The sequence below is a fragment of the Triticum aestivum genome, chromosome 7D, assembly GCF_018294505.1.
Source record: "Triticum aestivum cultivar Chinese Spring chromosome 7D, IWGSC CS RefSeq v2.1, whole genome shotgun sequence".
Classification (NCBI taxonomy): domain Eukaryota; kingdom Viridiplantae; phylum Streptophyta; class Magnoliopsida; order Poales; family Poaceae; genus Triticum; species Triticum aestivum.
In genome coordinates, this window is record NC_057814.1 from 37095666 (window position 1) to 37115062 (window position 19397).

A 19397-nucleotide genomic window follows, 5' to 3' on the forward strand; every position below is an offset into this window, starting at 1 on the left:
CTACACGTGAAAGCGCAGTGAGACGCCGAGGGATGCCTTCAGATCTTCTGATAGATGCAAATTGGCCTGAAAACCAACTCACTGAATTCTCTTACTTCTTCTTATCGGGAAGGGAGTAAATCAGAATTGGTTATATTTCCACAAAGATGAGTTACCTGTGCAGAAGCCATAGATGATCGTGAGCTGCCGAAGTAGAAAATTGCGAGTACAGTCTCCATGAACTGCCCACATCAATCGACCACAACAAGCATGAAACACCTATATGTACAGTTTTTGGAATGAGACAAAATCTGAACAATTCAATTGCTTGCTGGAAGAATGAATCATACATTCATAGGTGAACTGAAAAAAAAAATATTAAGGGCGTCTGAATACTCCTCACTAAAGGGCAATTTTACATGGCCATTGGCATCACGCAATGGCCCTGATCGTACTAATTTCTTCCGTCTTCTGAATTTAATGCGGGCGAAACAATTTTCATTTGAATGACGCGTAGGGTACTTAGGGAAAAAGTGGTCCACATAATTGGACTTTGCTCGTTTGTTAGTACAGGCAGAAGAAGTTGAGGCTTCGGCTCCTTCTACGACGGAATGGTTACGTTTCTTGTGCATTGTAATACTACTTTTCTAACGCACCTGTTCGATATCCCAGAGGAAAGGATTTGCAGCGTAGTATTAAATTTGATAGCAAAAGCTGAAAGGAGTAATTACCTGTCCAAGAGCCATTTGAGATGATGAACGACTGAGCACAACAATGGACAATAGGAAGCTGCAGAATCTGCCCAAATCAATTGTCAACACCTAGCATGAACATCACCTGCACATTTTTTTTGGGAGAGGATATGAGTATCTTTTTTTGAGATGACACGAGGACATTGATGCAATTTGCAAGTAGCATACATGAGCATGTCGCCGAAGAAGATGTTGCTGCTGGAGTAAGATGTGCATAGGCAGCCAGGGAGGGAAGCATTATATAGAACCTGGCGAGGTTTGCGACTTTCCCAGGCATTAAGCAAATGAAGGAATGATAATAGGCATGAATGAATGAATGAATGAATGATAAATTGATAATAGGCCATAATCGCGAGCTTGAAGGTGAGCAGAGCAGTTTCCAGCAGAACAATGCCATAAATGCGAGATTGAAGGAGAGGAGAGAAGTTACCAGTACACGAGGCGTCTCTCCCTCGCCCGCACCTCACACCTCTACCACGCGCTGGATTGGATCGGCTTGACCCGGATCCTGTTCCGCCGGTCACTGGGATCGACCGGATGGACTCGTCTTCACCTGGATCCCGCTCCTCCGGTCGCTGGGATCGACTGGACTCGATCCCATCCCTGTGGACGGACGCACCCCGGCGGTCTTCGATGGATGGCTGCTTGATTCCGGATCGATGCGCTCCCGTTCCCCTCCTTCGATTAGGGTTCGCTAGCTTTTCGGTTGGGCTCGCGAGTAAAGCCGACGCGGTCGCTCTCCCTCCTTCCAGTGGGCTGCCGGCTCGCCCAAGGCCCAATGCACCACAGGCGTCGGTTTCGGCCCGTGGGGCAGCAGCCGACAGGACAGCCGGGTCCAGTTAACACAGACTGCGGAATAGATCGCTACAGCCACAAAATCGGACGGCCAGGAAGTCCCAGATCGAAAAAACGGACGACCGAAAACTCAAATCACTGTGAAAGCTCGGTTTACTGCGGAATTAGATTTCGTACGCTCCGGCCAGGCCGCATGAGGCAAAGAGCAACTCCTCCCACGCTAGCGCCCTCTAAGCGGTATATTTTGAACGTAAATTTCCTTTGATTGGTCGTAACTATGGAAACCACCATTACGGGTAGTAATCTGGTTCCAGTTGATAGTAAAGTTTTGCATTGTATGTAGTAAAAATTAATTATAGTGGTAACTGTACGTGACCGATGGCAGATTCTTATTACTAGGAATATAGTCTTTTACTACTTCGCTCTTGTGCTATACTACTAAGACATATAGTAATGAATGATTTTACCATTAAATTTACCTAGTAATATTCTCAAACATTTACTATGAGCAATGTTTAATTTTCTGAAGCATTAGTATGTCATAAATTATTTACATTCTAATAAAAATTGTCTTATACCAAATGGTAATGCAATTACTACCTATAGTACACATAGTACACCTAATAGCAATTTGCTCCATACCTCGTCGTAATGCAATTACCATGAAATAAGTTCTTCATTAAAAAGAAATACCTGTGTTGACTAGTCATAAGGTGGTAATGGTTTTAATCCCGTTACTATATTTTGTTAGAACATTTACCGAGGTTAGTGAGTAGACTAGTTGGCATGGGAGCTGGTAAAAGCTTTAATCATGTTACCATATAAACTAGCTTTTTTACCATGCCAGCCAACGGAGCCACGGGGCGGAGGAGGCACGCCTTACAGCCGATAACGGAAATTAATTCTATTACTATATATGCATGTCTTTTTAGGTAGTATGTGTCGTATTTTGAGTATGTTCTTTTTTACATACAAATATATACGTATTTCGCAAATATAATAAAAATCATGGGCCAACTTGCAATTTTTTGATGTAACTCACTTTGAAATATGTTATGTATAATATATGAACATATTTATAATTATAAAGTAATATATATAATACTATATGGTAGTATATGAGGTATGTGGGGTAACTACCCCTGGATGGTAGGATGGATTTTCTTTTATATATATATATATATATATGAGAGAGAGAGAGAAAATAGATTCTACCACCTAGTGGTAGTTACCACCTAAGAATCCACCGTTCATCTCATGTGCCGATCCAAGCGTGCTAGATGGCCAACAGAATCCTAACGGGTTAGATGAGGTTCCACCCGTTTAGTACTAATTCGTTAATTACTTTATTTTATGGTTAACCACAACTATCTGGTCGTGAGCTTATCCAAAAAACTGACTGCAATTTTCTCCACGTAAAAATAGCTTTCTATGTTCTTGTTACCAACAACAAGCGATTTTTCCTCTATCTAGCGATCTGCCTCAAGGCTGCGTCCCGCACAGGCTGGACACGGCGGATCGGCCTCGTCGTGAGTATCACCGGCTGGAGACAGGGGACCGGCGTCGTCGTGTGCCACCAACCGACTCTCTCTCTCTCTCTCTCTCTCTCTCTCTCTCTCTCTCTCTCTCTCTCTCTCTCTCTCTCCATGGATGTTTCCACGTCCAGAATTTTTGTCATGTCGCCGCCATAGATCCATGTTGTTGCCATAGATCGGAAGCAAGTGAGTGCCGGCGTCGCGTGGCACCATCCGCCGTCTCGTGCGGCAGGACGTCGCTAGCTGACTCAGGTTTGATACCACTTCCACCACAGGTTCCAATGTTTCGTTGCTTGCTCTTTGAAGTTTGAACTTCCATCTGCTTTATTTAGATGATGAATAGGCTATAAGCACCGTCTGGGAGTAGCCTGTTGAGGCGAGCACCTGCGAGTGATTGACACCGTTGATGACGGCTCAGGGTTAATTAGACGCAGCGACGTACGGCGACTGCATGATGACGGCGGCGGATGTCACCGAGGTGAGCAATGCAACGACCACACATTACCACTTGAAAAAAGATCTACGTGAGCAAACACATATGGAAAGAAATATGGTGCATGATGGATCCTGATGATAACGCCTCTACATGCATGAAACTCCAATACTACATACTACTTTTTTCCACGTACTTCCATACATTCTTTTCACATAGTAGTGCATATATATACTACTACATTTACACGATACTATTTTCTAATGCTACTTCACAATTTTCATTTTATAAATACTCTATTTTTTTGTGGCACAACGACTAACACTACTTGGCCTCAATGTGCAGGTGCAACGGCGGCCAACGGGAGACTCCGTGACTGCTCTAGCATGACGGCGGCCACGATGACATGCGGTTTACGCAGCGGACAGGATAGCGCTCCAGCAGCAAGAGAACGGTGTAGCAGCAGCCGCGCGACATAGTATGACAAATCGTCGACGGGTGATTGCTCCAGTGCGGCGGCTGCTACAAAGTATGGCTGTATAGGATCTGCTCAGACAACAAACTCCATTGTGAAATGAGTGTGTAGATAATCGTTCAACCTGAGCTCGAAGAGACAGTTGAGCCATGGATAAAATTGTATTGTTCCACTCAACTGTGTGATATATACTAATTTTTTTTGTACTCACAGATATACTCCAGACTACCTACTTAATTATACTCCATACTACCTAATTTATGAAGATACACACCACGTATTTCATACTCCATACTCCACATACTTCATACTCCATACTCCATAGTCCACTTCATACTCCATACTCCATACACCACATACTTCATACTCCATACTCTACACTTCAAAATAATATATGATAAACTCGATACTTCATACACCAAAAATATTACTCCATACTGCAAAAAATTTAGTGTATATTCCCCATACTGCAATAAAAGGTTTATATACACACACTTATTTTCCATGAGTGATGTTCAATACTTTAATAAGTAAATATGCATTCCCTGTACTGTAATTAGTATATTATTCTTAAATATACATACATACATACATACATACATACAATTCCACTAAAAAAATAATAGGCCCATAGGCCAAACAAGAGTATTTGTACATATTGTAAAACATATCTATATTCTACCTGGAGTATATACCTAAGATTAGGACATATGCACGTACATGCATGTAAGGAGGAGTACGTGGCTAGTGGCTATCATTATCGATTCCACTCGATTCATGCATGCATGCATGCAATTAGCCGGCCAGCAACTCGCGAGATTAGTTGCAACAGAACCGCTATCTAAATTTTTAACTAATTTAAATAGTTGATTAATTAGGTGAGCCATATCGGATCCTTTTGGAACCCGGTGACCCGTTTCTTTGCTGCTAGGGTGGGACACGTGGAGGGCTATTGCTTAGGGGGTAACTACTACTGCTTGTAGATAAAATTTGTCATTCCCTCTATATACTCTCTCTCTCTCCTCGGTCCAACAGTATTCAAGTGTTCATTTATTACGCACCATCCAAACGCACCTGTCACAAAATTCTTGTGTTTTGAAATCACGTTGAAATTTATAGTACATGGTATCTTAATTATACGTATTCCATATTCCTGATTTTTCAAATTCCTACAATCCAAAGATGTACCTTATCTAATGAATGTGATGATATGATAATGATATTATTATACGGTTGTTGCTATTATAATTTTTCTTGCGGAAAGTTCATATGATGGTACTACTATCTTTTGCTTCTGTTGCTTGTCAAAAACAGATGGAAAATAAGGAATTGTTGGCAAACAAATTTCAAGCATTTACTGCCGATTGTGATCTGAATCTACGTCAGATATGTTAATTTAAGCCAAGAACTTAACCAAAATTTTGGTTCTACAGAAACTGGTCCTTGATGTGTTATAAACTAATCGTTAAGCAATTTTAAAATATCAAGTTTCTTTAAAACCGAAGAACCGAATCAATCTGTTCGGTCTAGTTTTAGCTATGCCTTCTAACATCCTCTACATAGTAGATCATGTCAAAATAGTTTTTATCCTAAAACATTTTATTACTCCTTGTCTCGCTTAGGATTTGTGTCTTGTCTTTATTTCCTTTTTATTTATTACAGCTTTAGCTTGGTTTTGTGTTGTTAGTTTAGTTTACCTTACCGTTATTCTCGTTATCTCACAGAAGGGTGATAGTAGTAAGCTATTTCCATGTGATGACCCAGGTGAAAATGCTGCTAGTCATGATCAACCTTTGCTCCTGTCGTTCGTAAAAATCTATACTGCAGTGAACGGTGTGTTTGCGGTCATCAAGAAATTTTCTTGGTCCATTGCCGGAACCAAAGGGCACAAAACCAATTTTTTTCTTTAGACACCGGTACAAAGAAGATCAGTAGGAGTAATATTTATTAATATCATATAGATAGAAAGGTCCGAATGACCTGTTTTATTCTTCATGGCATACTTATTGCATATTTCAGTTGCTTCCATAGCACATGTCTAGTGGAAACAAATACAATACATACTACTAAAATACCGCAAGATGAAATTATTTTTTCTCCAGCAGAGCCTTAAACGTAATTGGAAATGTAAACTGGGGTGGACCGTAGTAAAACGCAGCGGCTGTCAGCTTGGCAGCCCTATCTGTCATGAACTCCGGGTCCCAGAACCAGTAACCATCTGGGTTGTAGCAGTACGTCCAGTCCGGGTAGCCCCTCTGGCTGCAGGAGTCCCGGGTATTCATTAGCCCTGCACATCACACAACATAACAATTAAACAATGAAACAAACCACTATTTAATGAATATTGGACACATGTGTGTTGGTAGATAGTGGAATTCAGCTCCCATATTGGGGTGTCCTGTGGTAAATATGGCATTGGTGGTTGGTTAATTTTCAACAGAAGAAAGAGTATCAGTTGTTAGTTTACTGTACTACGTACCATAATTTGCTGGGTTGGCGAAGACGGCTGTGGTGAAGCCGTAGAAGTCGCCGATGGAGTAGGAGAGGCCCGACTTCTTGGACGCGAGGCTGGCCATGAGGGGTTTGAGGGCAGTGTCAAACGCAATGGCGTTTTTGTCAACGCACTTGTTGCAGATATTGTAATAGGTCTGCCCACTAAGGCCGACGTTGACGATGGCGATCTTCCTGGCACCCATGTCGTAAAGGGACGTGAGGGCTTCCCCATACTGGGCGATGAGTTCCTGGATCTCGGTATGTGCCCACACATCTGAGTCCTGGACATTCACCATTGGGTCGACGTCCTGGCTGCCGATGCCAAGGAGGAAGACAGACTTGGACAGTAGGTCGCGTACTTTGGCATCGCTGCCCAGCTTGGCCTCCATCTGGGTCCTAGTTGCCTTGAAGTGCCCCAGTTGTTTCGGCAACGAGATGGATCGCTCTCCGTTCTGCATGCAAGCATCTCTCATTTCTTCTCTTATTTCAAATGTTGGTAATTTAGTGCTAGTGCAAATGAAGTGCAATGGGTTGCCTTACAGTAGAAATTCTGATACCGGCAGCCGCGGAGGCGTAGTTCGCTCCCCACATGTTGAGCCTGCCACCCAATGACATGTAAGCTGGAGGGCTCTCCTGGAAGCCCATGGATGTCGCTGGACACCATGAAATGAACCAACATTTAGAATATATTTTTTCTGGAAAACAAGGTTAAAACCCACGAGCTTTCGCACCATTGTGATGCACAAAGCCACAATTGAAACCTAGACAAGCAGTGAGTAGAGAGTATGTGTATGGGGCGTTTTGGCACGCACATACCGATTGTGTCAGCCAAGTTGGCCCCGTTGCTGAACCTGCCGCTGCAAGATCGGGAGACTTGAGGGGAGTACCCCTCCTCTGTTTCGACCTGTGGCAAGTATGCATTGTTGCCGACGTCCAGTGCCCCATCTCCGAACACGAACATGGCAGGCGGCGGCACGGGCTTCGCCGGCTTTACCTCGTCGTCTATTTTTTTCACCATGACATGCATTTGTATGTCAGTAGAGCCCTTACCCAAAAGGCTATCAACAAACAATTAAGAAACATGATTGAATACGTACGGCAAAATGTCCTGCAGTCGGGGCAGAGGACGATGCACTGCTGGGGGCACCGGTCGGGGCAGGTGCTCGTGCACCCAGGCCGCTTGCCGTCGGTGTCCTTGCATGTGACATTCCTAGGTGGAATGATCTCCCCCTCCCCCTCGTAACCGCCTTGGGAGCCTGGGGATGGGTACGAGCTTGGGGACGGGTAGGAGTCCGGGGACCCAGGGGACGGGTAGGAGCCCGGGGAGCCTAGGCATGGGTAAGAGCCCGGGGAGCCTGGGGACGGGTAGGAGCCTGGAGACGGGTAGGAGCCCGGTGAGCCCGGGGACGGGTACGAGTCCGGGGAGTCCGGGGAGCCGTACGAGTCGGGATAGTCCGGGGAGCCGTACGAGTCCGGGGAGCCCGGGGACGGGTACGAGTCCGGGGAGCTTGGGGACGACGGGTATTGCGCCGACGCGGACATCGCCAACAGACAGAGGAGGCCTATCCGGACCAAACTTACAGGTGCCGCCATTGTTGCTGCCAACTGCTTCAAGCTAATCAATCGAAAGACTTGGTAAGCTGCTACTACTGGCCGTTGTGATTGACGGCCTCAAGGGTATCCTTATATACTATGGTTAGGCAGGAAGCTGGGTTAATGGCGAGCGTTGACCCAGACTGCCACACAAGCAATGTAAGTTGATCTGTCTTTTGAACGACGACAAGTATGGAGCAAGATTTAATCAAGATACTCTTGGAATACAAGTATAGAACAGGTCAAGTCGGCAACTCATAAGTAAGTCGGCAATAATAAGATTCTCCGTGTATATATATATAGAGGTAATAATGCAACTGCAGCTGGATACTTGTACGCGCAGGCAGAGGGAAACAACCCACGGATGAACTGAAGAGATAGAGAGTAGCCTGTGCATGTGATCGGGCTGACGGCAGACTTACGCGTCCATGCTTCATATTACAGTAGTATTTAGTACTACCGAATGCTGGAGACTATGTCAAAGCCTCACAAGTCAAATAGTGAGATGATACGCTGCCTCACGTGCTCATGCTTAAGATCTGAAATCTTCAACGCTAAGTCGGGCGGCTCAAAACTCAGATCGAGAGTGCGCAATTCATTTTATTTTTATTTTTTGAACACGGAAGAGCTCACAACTGTGACTTGCCTAGTATCCATAGAGGGCGTTAGCGGTTGGATTTCCACAGGATCCAACCAATTTTGTTGATGATCCTGATTTGTGGCCGGGCGCATCTTGGTTATCCATAGGCAGGGGTGTTCGACTCTCATCTATGTTTGCATCGTTTTGATTTTGCTGCCTCGGTAAAAAGTAAAAACAAATGAATCGTACTTGAGCAAGAAAAAACTACACCCGCCTTCAGTAATAGAAATACAAGGGCATGTGCAATGGTAGTGAAGAGCTTCAGACTACCGGACAAAAGGAACATGACGAAGCCTGCTTTTCTGAAAGGACGTATGTCGAGTATGATTTGCGAGTGTAATGCTCAGCGAACCCTTTTTCGATAAATGGTGCTTTTATTATCTTAAAATGTAGCATCAAACGGATACAAAACATTATGAGTAACACCCGGCCTCTACATAACTAGGATGCACACAGCAAAACCTCAAAAGTCTGTCAATAACAAATAAAACAAAACTGACAGATCGGCAACAGTAGAGTCCTATAGACCGACACTATGCCTATGTCAAAGGTGATGGTGGACGTATGCGGAGGTTACGCTGCCACCCATGTTAAGAAACCCTTTGCCTAGATGATATCAGCCTTCACTGAGACCTCCAGGCACTCTTCCAGTAGCGAGTCTTCCTTAGAATTCCACATATTTATACATAATAGTAAAAACATGTTATATCAAAAATTCCCAGGCGCACGCACCTGCCTAGCCATGTCAGGTCGCCCAATTGCCTTGCGATCCACAAAGTAGTTGTATCCCATAAGTTTTAAGTTTGGATCTTTGAATCTTATGATTTTGCATCTGAAATTTACGATTTTCTCGGGAGCCATCACGACCCTACCGCAGGGAGACCGCACATGGCCAGAGTTGCAGCAATGCCACCCCCGCACCGCTGCCCTTCCGAGGTGAGCCGACGACTGCAGAATAAGCCCCCTCGATAAGCGCCCAATGCCAGACTGGGACACACGCGTGTAGCACCACCTTAGCCACCCCCCAAAAGTGATGGCGGAGAAAGGCGCCGCTGCCGCCATCAGCACCCGCCTAGGCTTTGCCCCGTGGCGCTCCAGTGGCAGCGAGGAGTGGGGCAGCGGCATCGAAAGCCCTAAATCACCTCTGGGGTCGGGAGTCTGTTGGGTCGGGGTCGGGAGTATGTTTCCCTCTACACGAGTAATACACATACGGACATTTACTTAAGTTTACAGGCTAATCCTTGAGTTGACATCTTTTAATTGGATTGAGAGTGAGTGAAGGGCCCTACCCAGGTGAAATTTAGGGGGGTAGTGAAGACAGGTTAAGGAAAGGTCTGTTTTTTCTGGAACGAAGGCTCGCGAAGATCCCGGCTTTGAATTAACAAAGCCATCAACTAGCCAGGATTACAACATACGACCCAAAGAACGACGGCCACACTGATACAAAGGGGAACGCTGAGAAGCAAACCAAAACCGCAGCCTACACAGGCTAACTTAAGAAAGGAAAATGAGGATTACAGCTTGCTAGAGGCAGAGTACTCCACACTAGTATCCTACAAATCAAGGGCGGAGTAGCAGGGCATGACAAATCCAGCCATCGGAGATGGCCATTACTCTAGGAGCACCTAGGGAAGGAGGCAAAAACAACACCTTCCTTCTCTGTCACCGAAGAGGGTCCCTACCCCCTCACCATGGCTCGTAGGTGCCGTACCGTCGAGATTCAGAGAAGCTCACCCGAGAGATAGAAGGATGCCGCCCTCCCATCGCACGATGGACCTAGGGCGACCACCTCGATTTGGGATAAGCCGTGCCGACAGCACCGCCACTATCCGTGCCCAACTAGTTGGAGAAGGGAAGCTTCATCGGGTCGGACGCCGAAGAAGAGGCAGCAAGGAACCTAGCAAAAATGCGAGAGGCAAGGCACCAGAGCACCACTGTCAAAGACGATGGTGCCTACAGCCGACACCGCATCCACACAAGCATACCTCAATCCCGCGCCTGCATCCTCCCATCCGAGCCCCTACACCCTTGACGGCGCCTTCAGGAAGGTGACGACGCGCAAGGAGCCACCGTCGCCAAATCCACAGGGGATTGTGGGTTTTCACCCGGGCAGGAGGACGGGGTGGAGAGTTGGGAACCTCAGCAGCGCCCCCATGGAAGAAAGCGGCGCCCCTGGGCATCGCCGCTGCCGGGCCAGCCAAGCCAGCCTGGGTTTCCCCTGGGCCCCAAGATACTCCACCAAGCTCATCAACGCCGGAGCCAACGAACGAATTGCAGTCCACGGCGTACAGAGCTAGAGAGGTGGCATGGAGATGGGATCTCGTACCTCCAGATCTGACGCAGATGAGATCCGCGCCGCGGCCGGAACTCCACCAGCGGCCCGCCGCCCTCACGGCCGATCACGCTGGCCAGCAAACCGCTTGCGAACGCCGCCGGTTCTGTAGCGGTACTGTAGCAGGCCGTACCTGTAGTATTTTTGTAATAAGTAAACTAAATCTAGGCATAGCAAATGATAGAGCAACTTTCAGTTCTATCCCCTCTCTTAACATTTTTTAAAGAAATTGCCCCATTTATATATGATATTTTCATCCGTGTTACCTGGGAAAAAAAATAACATGCTATGACAAAATATCAATGCCCTGAAATTTCGCTATAGCGAAGCTATGGCGCGCTATAACGACACGGTATCACGCTATAGAGAACGATTGCATGCTTATTTCATTTAGCGCCACATTGATCAGAATGCTACTATAGCATGATATTTTTTTAATTGGTTTTACCCCGTCTAACGAAACTTGTATGTTAAACTTTTACTATCATATAGAAGCAATGTCGAACCAATGATCATCTGAAGAGCTGCACAGCTGCACGAATTCCTCATTCGAAGATTGCACATACACACCGCATATAGAGAGCCTGCAGTTGGATCCCATCCCTGATTGTTATTGCGTCCATTGCTAGGGCAGAAGCTGCAAGGCTATACCATGCGGCTGGGTGCGCACCGGCCTTCCGTTGTGGTCCCTAACTGTCTACCTGGTGGTGTTTTCCAAAATGCTTGTTGAAGCTTCCACATAGGAGCTGATTTGTGGGCTTTTGCCTCATGCTAATCCTGGAGGGATCACCAGCTTACAATATGTTGATGATACCCACCTGTTTCTGGAAAACTCTTGTGAGAAATCCAGAAATTTTGAGTGGATGTTGTCCTGTTTTGAAAACCTTTCAAGAATGAAAATCAATTTTCATAAAGGTGATCTGATGACGTTCAATATTGACGAGGAGGTGGCCGAGGAATTTGCCCAAATTTTCTATTGCCCATCACGGGTATTATTGGACAGATTTGCCGTGAGACCTAAAAATCCTGTGGCGGGCACGTATCGTTACCTGCCACTAGTAACTCAAGTAGCTGTGGCGGGCACGGTTTTGTGTCCGCCACTCGTAACATTTGTCTCACGACAAACCTGGACAGATGTCACCAATGGCAAGCGCAAACTAGTGCCTACAACTGGTAAGGCTATAGTAGTGGCAGGCGCTAGACTTCGCCCGCTAGTAATGTGAGTTGACCTATAAGTCTTTTTCCAGTAGTGTTAGCATCCCTTCTAACTTAATGGCTGTGATTAGCTTTCCAAAATGCGCTATTAACGCCATTAACTTTCAAATGGCTCAGTTCCTTTGGCAACCTAGGAGATCAGTATAAGTATCCTTTAGCTAACTGGTGTCTCGTTTCTAGGAAGATAACATTTGGGGGCTTGGGCTTTCCCTATCTCAAGGATTTCAACATGGCTCTTTTGGCTTCTTGGGGGAAACGTTTCGTTGATAATATGACAGTGATTGGAAGGGAATTCTGGCTTTTAAATATAATGTTAACTCTCCTAACATTCTAGGTTCAGGGTAGAAAGAGGTTCTCCTTTTTGTAAAAGTGTTACCTGGGCCTTATCCGCTGCTAAAAGTTTTTATCGTTGGAAAATTGGGAATGGTGACAACATCATTTTTTCACATGATGTGTGGGATGGGGATTGTTCCCTAAAAACCCAATTTGGGAACCTTTTTGCATTAGAAACCAACCTAATTGCTCTGTAGCCCAGGTGTTTGTTGGGTAGAACTGAAACTTTCTTTCAGAAGATACGTCAATCAATCGGGTATGGCATGCTGGGTGCAAATGATAGACCATATTAGACATTTTCTCTTTCTGATCTAGCGGATGAACCTGTTTGGACTTTGGAATCTAAAGGGGTATATTCAGTCAAATCTTTCGATAATGCTATTAACTTTGGTGGGATAATCTCCGATATCGGAGATAGTCTACGAAAAGTTTGTTGCCACCAAAAGATTCATGTTTGTCTCCGGCTGTGTCTATAACGAAGTGCTTACTAGAGACAATTTAGGAAAAAGGAGGCATGTCGGTGATCCATCTTGTTTATTCTGCACCAAAAACGATTGCGTGCAACATATGTTTTTTTATTGTGTTGAAGCCAAATATGTTTGGGCTTTTGTTTCGTAATTCTTTCATATTCATGAAATAACTTTTTCTGAGGAGATATGTGCTATCTGGTGTCAGTATAAGAGTACACGTGCTGAACATGGTCATTGTTGTCTCCTTGTGGAGCAAAAAAGAAAGGCAGTAACGTTACACCTGCGTAATTATAATTACGTGTTTAACGTAAAGAGCAACGTGGAAGTGCGCTATGTGCGTGCAAGGTAGTGGTGGATCTGATTACCAAAAACAAAAGAGAAAAAGATAGTGGTTGACCTTTGACATGGTCGTTTCAGAGGCCGTCGGCAGGTCGGCTGGTGAGCGTCGCACGTTTAGTTAACTTACAAACACATGGTAACTAACATGAGACGAGAACAATAATTAGCAGGTCAACGCTTCTCTAGTCTTTGAGAGTCTGAGCTTTCCTTCCCCAAGAAATTAACAAGCGTAGCTATGGGGTATTTGTGTACACTTTCTGTCACCTTTGTCTTCCCCTACGCTACTTCACCGCCTATAAGAGTCTTGATCCACCCCCTACTACACAGTACACACCCATCCTCCGTCCATCGCAGACCACCACCGGCCGGCTTCACAAGCTCTTCGTACCTACACTTTGACAGCTCGTTCACGCCGGCAGCGATGGCGGTGAAGCGGCAGGCAGCTTGGTGCTTCCTGGCCGTTGTTCTAGTGGTGACTCTCTCAGTGGCGATGGCGCAGCCGCCGCAGCCAAGGGTGGGCGGGCCGGGGAGAGGCAAACTGCCGCCGGGCAACGGCAGGTTCGAGGCGGTGACATTCAACAAGTTCCACAAGCGAAAGTACGAGGTGGCGTGCACCGACAACCGCGGCCCTCCTTGCCTCGTCTCCTGCCCAAAAAACTGCCCCAACAAGTGCCTCGCCTATTGCAGCTACTGCATGACCTTCTGCAGTACGTACCGTGCATCTCATCTCCTTAGTTATCATCTGCAATTTAATATATTGACCCATCTAGCTATGTTAACTATGTGCAACAGTGTGTGATCTGTTCCCGGGTCAGTCGTGCGGGGACCCGCGGTTCACAGGGGGCGACGGCAACACCTTCTATTTCCACGGCAAGAAGGACCAGGACTTCTGTATCGTCTCTGACAAGGACCTCCACATCAACGCACACTTCATCGGCAACCACAACCCGGATATGAAGCGTGACTTCACATGGGTGCAGGCCCTCGGCATCACCTTCGGCGATGGCCACCGCCTCTATGTCGGTGCCCGAAAGGCTGTTCAGTGGGACGAGGAGGAGGACCACGTCCAGATCGCCCTTGACGGCGAGCCCGTGGAGGTCGAGGCCGCTAAGAATGCACGGTGGTTATCCAAGGCCATGCCCGGACTCTCCATCACGCGTACCGACACGGTGAACACCATCGTCGTGGAGCTAGATGGTGTGTTCAGCATCTCGGCCAACGCCGTGCCCATCACCGATGAGGATTCCCGGGTCCATAGCTATGGCAAGACTGAGGAGGACAGCCTCGTGCACCTCGACCTCGGGTTCAAGTTCTACGACCTCACCAATGACGTGGATGGTGTGCTCGGCCAGACCTACCGCTCCGACTACATCAGCAAGGTCAACGTCACGGCCAAGATGCCTATCATGGGCGGCGCACCCAAGTACCTCTCAGCCGGCCTCTTCTCCACAGACTGTGCTGTCTCCCAGTACCACCGCAGCGGCGCCAGCTCAGTCGAGACATTTGCGTTATAAATGGATATCTAAACACACGCACAATCAAACAATGCAAGGAAAGGAAGAAATAAGATCCAAACTGTATTAGCTTACAAAAAGATCCAAACTCTATTACATGCTTAATTAATTCAATAATCCACAAGTAACTGTACTTCCAATATATATGTCGCTCATGTAACTGTTTTTGAATCGAATGAATACAATCGATTCGACTTGTTTTGTGGGAAATGTCTCATGCGTATTTTACCTCTTGTTTTGCTTTGGTTCACATTAATCGTAGTAAAGTTGAACCAAAATATGTAGCCACATTTCATCACTTAAATATTCCATTACGTAACCACCATAACTTGCCACAGAAATACCTTCATGAATTAATAGAATCTAGTGACGTTGATAAATGGAAGTATATTTGGAATTAATTCAACTCATTATTCTTCTAGTAAATCTTATATCTTTTAAAAAATTGATAGTTTTGTATTAGGCACAGAATCTAGGCCTAAGAAATCTCTATAATATGGTTCCTCTTGTTATATGTGCTGTGGCCATTCTAGTGAGCACCCAATTTTTGGTTGGAACTCTCATTATTTTCTGCATTTCTAGGGCACTGCTATAATTTTGTGTGCCCAGTACGAAATTAAGGAGTATTATTTTTTAGACAAAAGGTAAATTTATTTACTTTGTTTTAGTAAAGCCAAACAGTCCTGTAGTTGCATGAGGTCACTAGTGTCAGACAGAGGAAGGAACAAACATCAACATCACCCTAACGATCACTAGTGCGAGGCGCTAGTAAATACTACTTGCCAGGGTCGGGCCCACAGTGGTGCAAAAAGTGCGGCCCGCACAAGGCCCAAAATTCTGGAGGGCCCAAAATTTTTACATAGGCCTAGTATTAAAAGAAACTTATACAGTACTGGGCTGCTAGGCGCTGGAGTGGGCTCTGCCACTCTGGGCTGGAGTCGAAGCGACGAGGGCATCCATCGAGCGACAGCGACCAGCGCTGAAACAGGATCGGCCGGTCGCGAAATCATTGGTCGAGGAATACTCGTTGCATGTCTAAAAAAAAAAAAGAATACTCGTTGCAAAGATCGCTCTAACCTCTAAGGTTGTGACAAGTGACGCGCTGCATGTGCGCCACCTGTCGCAACCCGGGAGTTTTTCCTTTTTTCGTAGATCCGTTTATTCAAAACGTTTTATCTTTTAAACCGTGCGTCTAAATATCGAACCCCTTTCACTGCTGGATTCCTCGTGTCGAGATCTTCAAAACTAGATCCTCATGTTGATAGGTTTTGACGAACTTTTTTTATGAAAAAACCGAACCGGAAGAACGGGTTTTTCCCTTTCCAAAAGAGGCACCCCGTACCTCTCACGAAATCACAACCGTGCTTCTCGCGGAAGCAAAACTGTGACTCTCGCGGAAGGAAAAACAAAAAAGAAACGTGTTTTTTTTCGTTTTCGAGGAAGCACGGCCGTGACTATCGCGAAAGCACAACTGTGCCTCTCGCGTAAGCAAAACCGTGACTCTCGCGAAAGAAAGAAAACAAAAATGCATTTTTTCGTTTTCGAGAGGCACGGCCGTTACTCTCGCGAAAGCACAACCGTGCCTTTCACGGAAGCAAAACCGTGACTCTCGCGTAAGGAGAAAAAACAGAAAATGAGTTTTTTCGTTTCCGAGAGGCACTGCCGTGACTCTCGCGAAAGAAAAAAACGCGTTTTTTTGCGCAAATTTTTTTTTAATTTTTTTTATCGAAAAGCTAAGGAAGAGTGGTGGAAAACCAAAACGTCAAAAAAGACCGTTAAAAAGGCGAAAACGCGTGTGAAAAAATAAAAAAATTTCCGAAAAGAGCGCCCAGAGCACGACACGTGGCGAATGGCTTAAAGCGCGTCAGGTGGCACTAATCGTTGCGAGGCTCCCGAAGGAGTGCTCGTTTATTAGTTGCTCTCGGCCGATCGGGGATCGTTCTCTAGCCTAACCTCCTCGACTCCAGCGATGAAACGGCGGCAGCGATTAGCGCAGAAACGAGAACTTCTCCTGATCTCCTCGTCGTCCTCGATTCCTCCTCAACTGCTTGTACTCAATCAGGCCTGTACTCGATGCCTCAATCGCTACATCGGAAATTCGGGATCTTGAAAACTAAAAACTCTCGATCGTGGGGCAACGGCCGTGGGCTCGTGGCTGTTGGAGTCCGGAACACCTCCAGCTGAACCCTCACTCTCTCTCACACGGACGGAGGAATATGAAGAACAGTCAGGGGGGGGGGGGGGGGGGGGCGGGCGAGCAGGGGCTAGACCCCTGCCGATCGCTCGCCCCCTCAACCGTTTTTAGTTAGATGTGTACTCTACAACGCTAATGGCCGCTGCTAATTGTATCATCAGCCCTTATAAAAAAATTTCTCAAAAAAAAAGCCCTTATAAAAATATATTTACTGAACCAAGTACACCGAACATAGAAGGCCAAAGCCCAATAGGCCACTGTACAACGCTAATGTGATCGATCCGATCTATTTATTGATCTACGTATGTGTTCTGCCGAACTGCTAGGGCGTTTGCCGCTGCCGCCGGCTGCCGCTTATGCCATCCTCCGTCCGAGTCCGTCCTACGTGCCCGGCTAGGGCGTTTGCAAATTGCCCGGGCGGCAGCTCGCCACGATGACGGCGCCATCGACTGATCTACAGTCCGCTGCCCGGATATTACTAGAGACAGCTGGATTAGATCACAAGAAATTCAGAATACTATTAGAGGCCGCTAGGCAGACGACTAGGATTGAAGATATTGGCAGCAGGTACCACTACGCACCAGTAATTCTTTTTCATGAATTATGATCTTAGTCAGGCTAATTAGCTCTGCGTACAAAATAGAGCATTTGACTGTTTATGCATTTTTGGATCCACGAGATGAGTTAGTTGATGTGAGTAATATATGCTCAGTGGTGGATTTTTGTATCTTGCAGTCTTTTCTAGTCAAGAACGGGCTCAATGAGTCTAAACTTGCAACTATCTAGACCTAAAAATATTGTCTTCACTTGTCGATTTGACCGCTGGATTATTTTAAACAAGTAAAACTACCGTAGATACTGCAGTTGGTTATAACTCTTTCAGTGTCAACCACGACAACTGAACAAGCTTTTTCGACCATCCGAGACATGCATGTTTTTGAAACACAATGAAGACAATTTTCTTCGACATTACATAATTTTCTATATTGGAAGGGAAAATAGTCCACTTGTTTAACACGGTGGTTGTAAGGCTAAATTTAAGTTAACATAAATGTAACACTAATTCTAATTCCAGATATATATTTTGAAGATTTGTCATCAACACTATTGTGGGACTTAACATATCATGATGTTTCATGACTGTTGTGAACATTGACTCCCCCCCCCCCCCCCCCCCCCCCCCCTCATGTCCAAATCCTGCCGTCCCTGAGAACAGTGGAGCACACAAGGGATATTCCGGCGACGAACGCCTGTATCTTGGCCTTTTATTCCTCCGGACTCAACAAACTGACGCAATACATGGGCTTATATAGCCCAGCACACAGGGCAGGCCGCCACACTCGGCCACGCACGCACGTTGCACCACTAACCAACCCTACATGCACGTCCATATCCACCTGATGCATGCACGCAATAACCAACTAGCCTACTCCAGTGAATTACAGAAAACCACCACATTTCAGCTTAGGTTTGCAGAAAACACTCATCTACGTTTTTGCTGTAGAAAACACTGATTTTTTCCCAATCTTTTGCAAAAAGCACCAAACCTCCTGTTCGGGCAGCTTAAGCACTATTATGACAGGTGGGACCCTGTCTTGTCAACGTGGCGTCACGACCGCGAGCTAACGCCGTGTAAGGGCGTCACGGCCGGTCCGCCGATAGAAACCAGCTCGATCCAGCTCTCTCCTCTGCCTCGCCCTCTCCTCTCGTCACTCTGTTCTCCTCTCCTCATTATGTTCTTCTCCCCCGACGCCGCCACACCGCGGTCCGCCGTTCTGTTGCTCCCCCGTGGCCATGGTGTCGTGGAGCGACGAGACCAGTGAGGATTCAGTCATGAACATCTCCTCCTCCTGCGATGGCATCATCAAGGTCAGTTTGCTACAGCTAGGGTTAGGGTTAGGGTTAGTGAATTGGGGATTTTGTGAATGAGCTCGATTTGAACCTAGGTTTCTCTTTGCTTGCTCCCGCAGCTTCCAGCTACGATGCACGATCCGAATTTCAATGGCACTGACGCAGATGTGAATGTTTTGTGCGAACACGGCGAGCCGGTAGAGCGCTTTGTTGCATTTGAAGGGATGCACACCGGCAGGAGGTTTCTAGGATGTGCTAAGAAGGTATCATCCTTTATAAAGGAAGGTGTTCATTGCTTAATGTTTTGTTTATGTAGTTGTTAAGCTTTGTTTAGTTTGGTCTTTGTTTACCTATATCTGACATGCCTTGTCATCAGATGGTACACATTGTTTATTGTGGTTAGTGATTACTGCTCTGTTTATCAAGTTGTTAAGCTTGGTTAAATGCTTAGTCT

General features: G+C 46.1%; 2 protein-coding genes and 1 long non-coding RNA gene across 3 annotated transcripts; 2 read left to right on the forward strand and 1 right to left on the reverse strand.

Annotated features, from left to right (window-relative positions):
- Positions 1–2936: 2936 nt before the first annotated feature.
- Positions 2937–4044, forward strand: LOC123164440 (uncharacterized). The gene is made up of 3 exons (XR_006482439.1): positions 2937–3313; positions 3394–3539; positions 3840–4044. It is a non-coding gene; the product is annotated as an uncharacterized lncRNA (long non-coding RNA).
- Positions 4045–5897: 1853 nt separating this feature from the next.
- LOC123170497 (GDSL esterase/lipase At1g29670) lies at positions 5898–8098 on the reverse strand. Its single transcript, XM_044588358.1, has 5 exons — positions 7560–8098; positions 7279–7464; positions 7003–7115; positions 6449–6914; positions 5898–6256 (listed from the first exon to the last, which is right to left on the reverse strand). The coding sequence occupies exons 1-5, from the start codon at positions 8053–8055 to the stop codon at positions 6057–6059; spliced, it is 1461 nt and encodes a 486-aa protein (XP_044444293.1). The 5' UTR covers positions 8056–8098; the 3' UTR covers positions 5898–6056.
- A 5707-nt stretch (positions 8099–13805) lies between these two features.
- Positions 13806–15033, forward strand: LOC123170710 (uncharacterized). The gene is made up of 2 exons (XM_044588506.1): positions 13806–14091; positions 14177–15033. The coding sequence occupies exons 1-2, from the start codon at positions 13806–13808 to the stop codon at positions 14896–14898; spliced, it is 1008 nt and encodes a 335-aa protein (XP_044444441.1). The 3' UTR covers positions 14899–15033.
- Positions 15034–19397: the final 4364 nt, after the last annotated feature.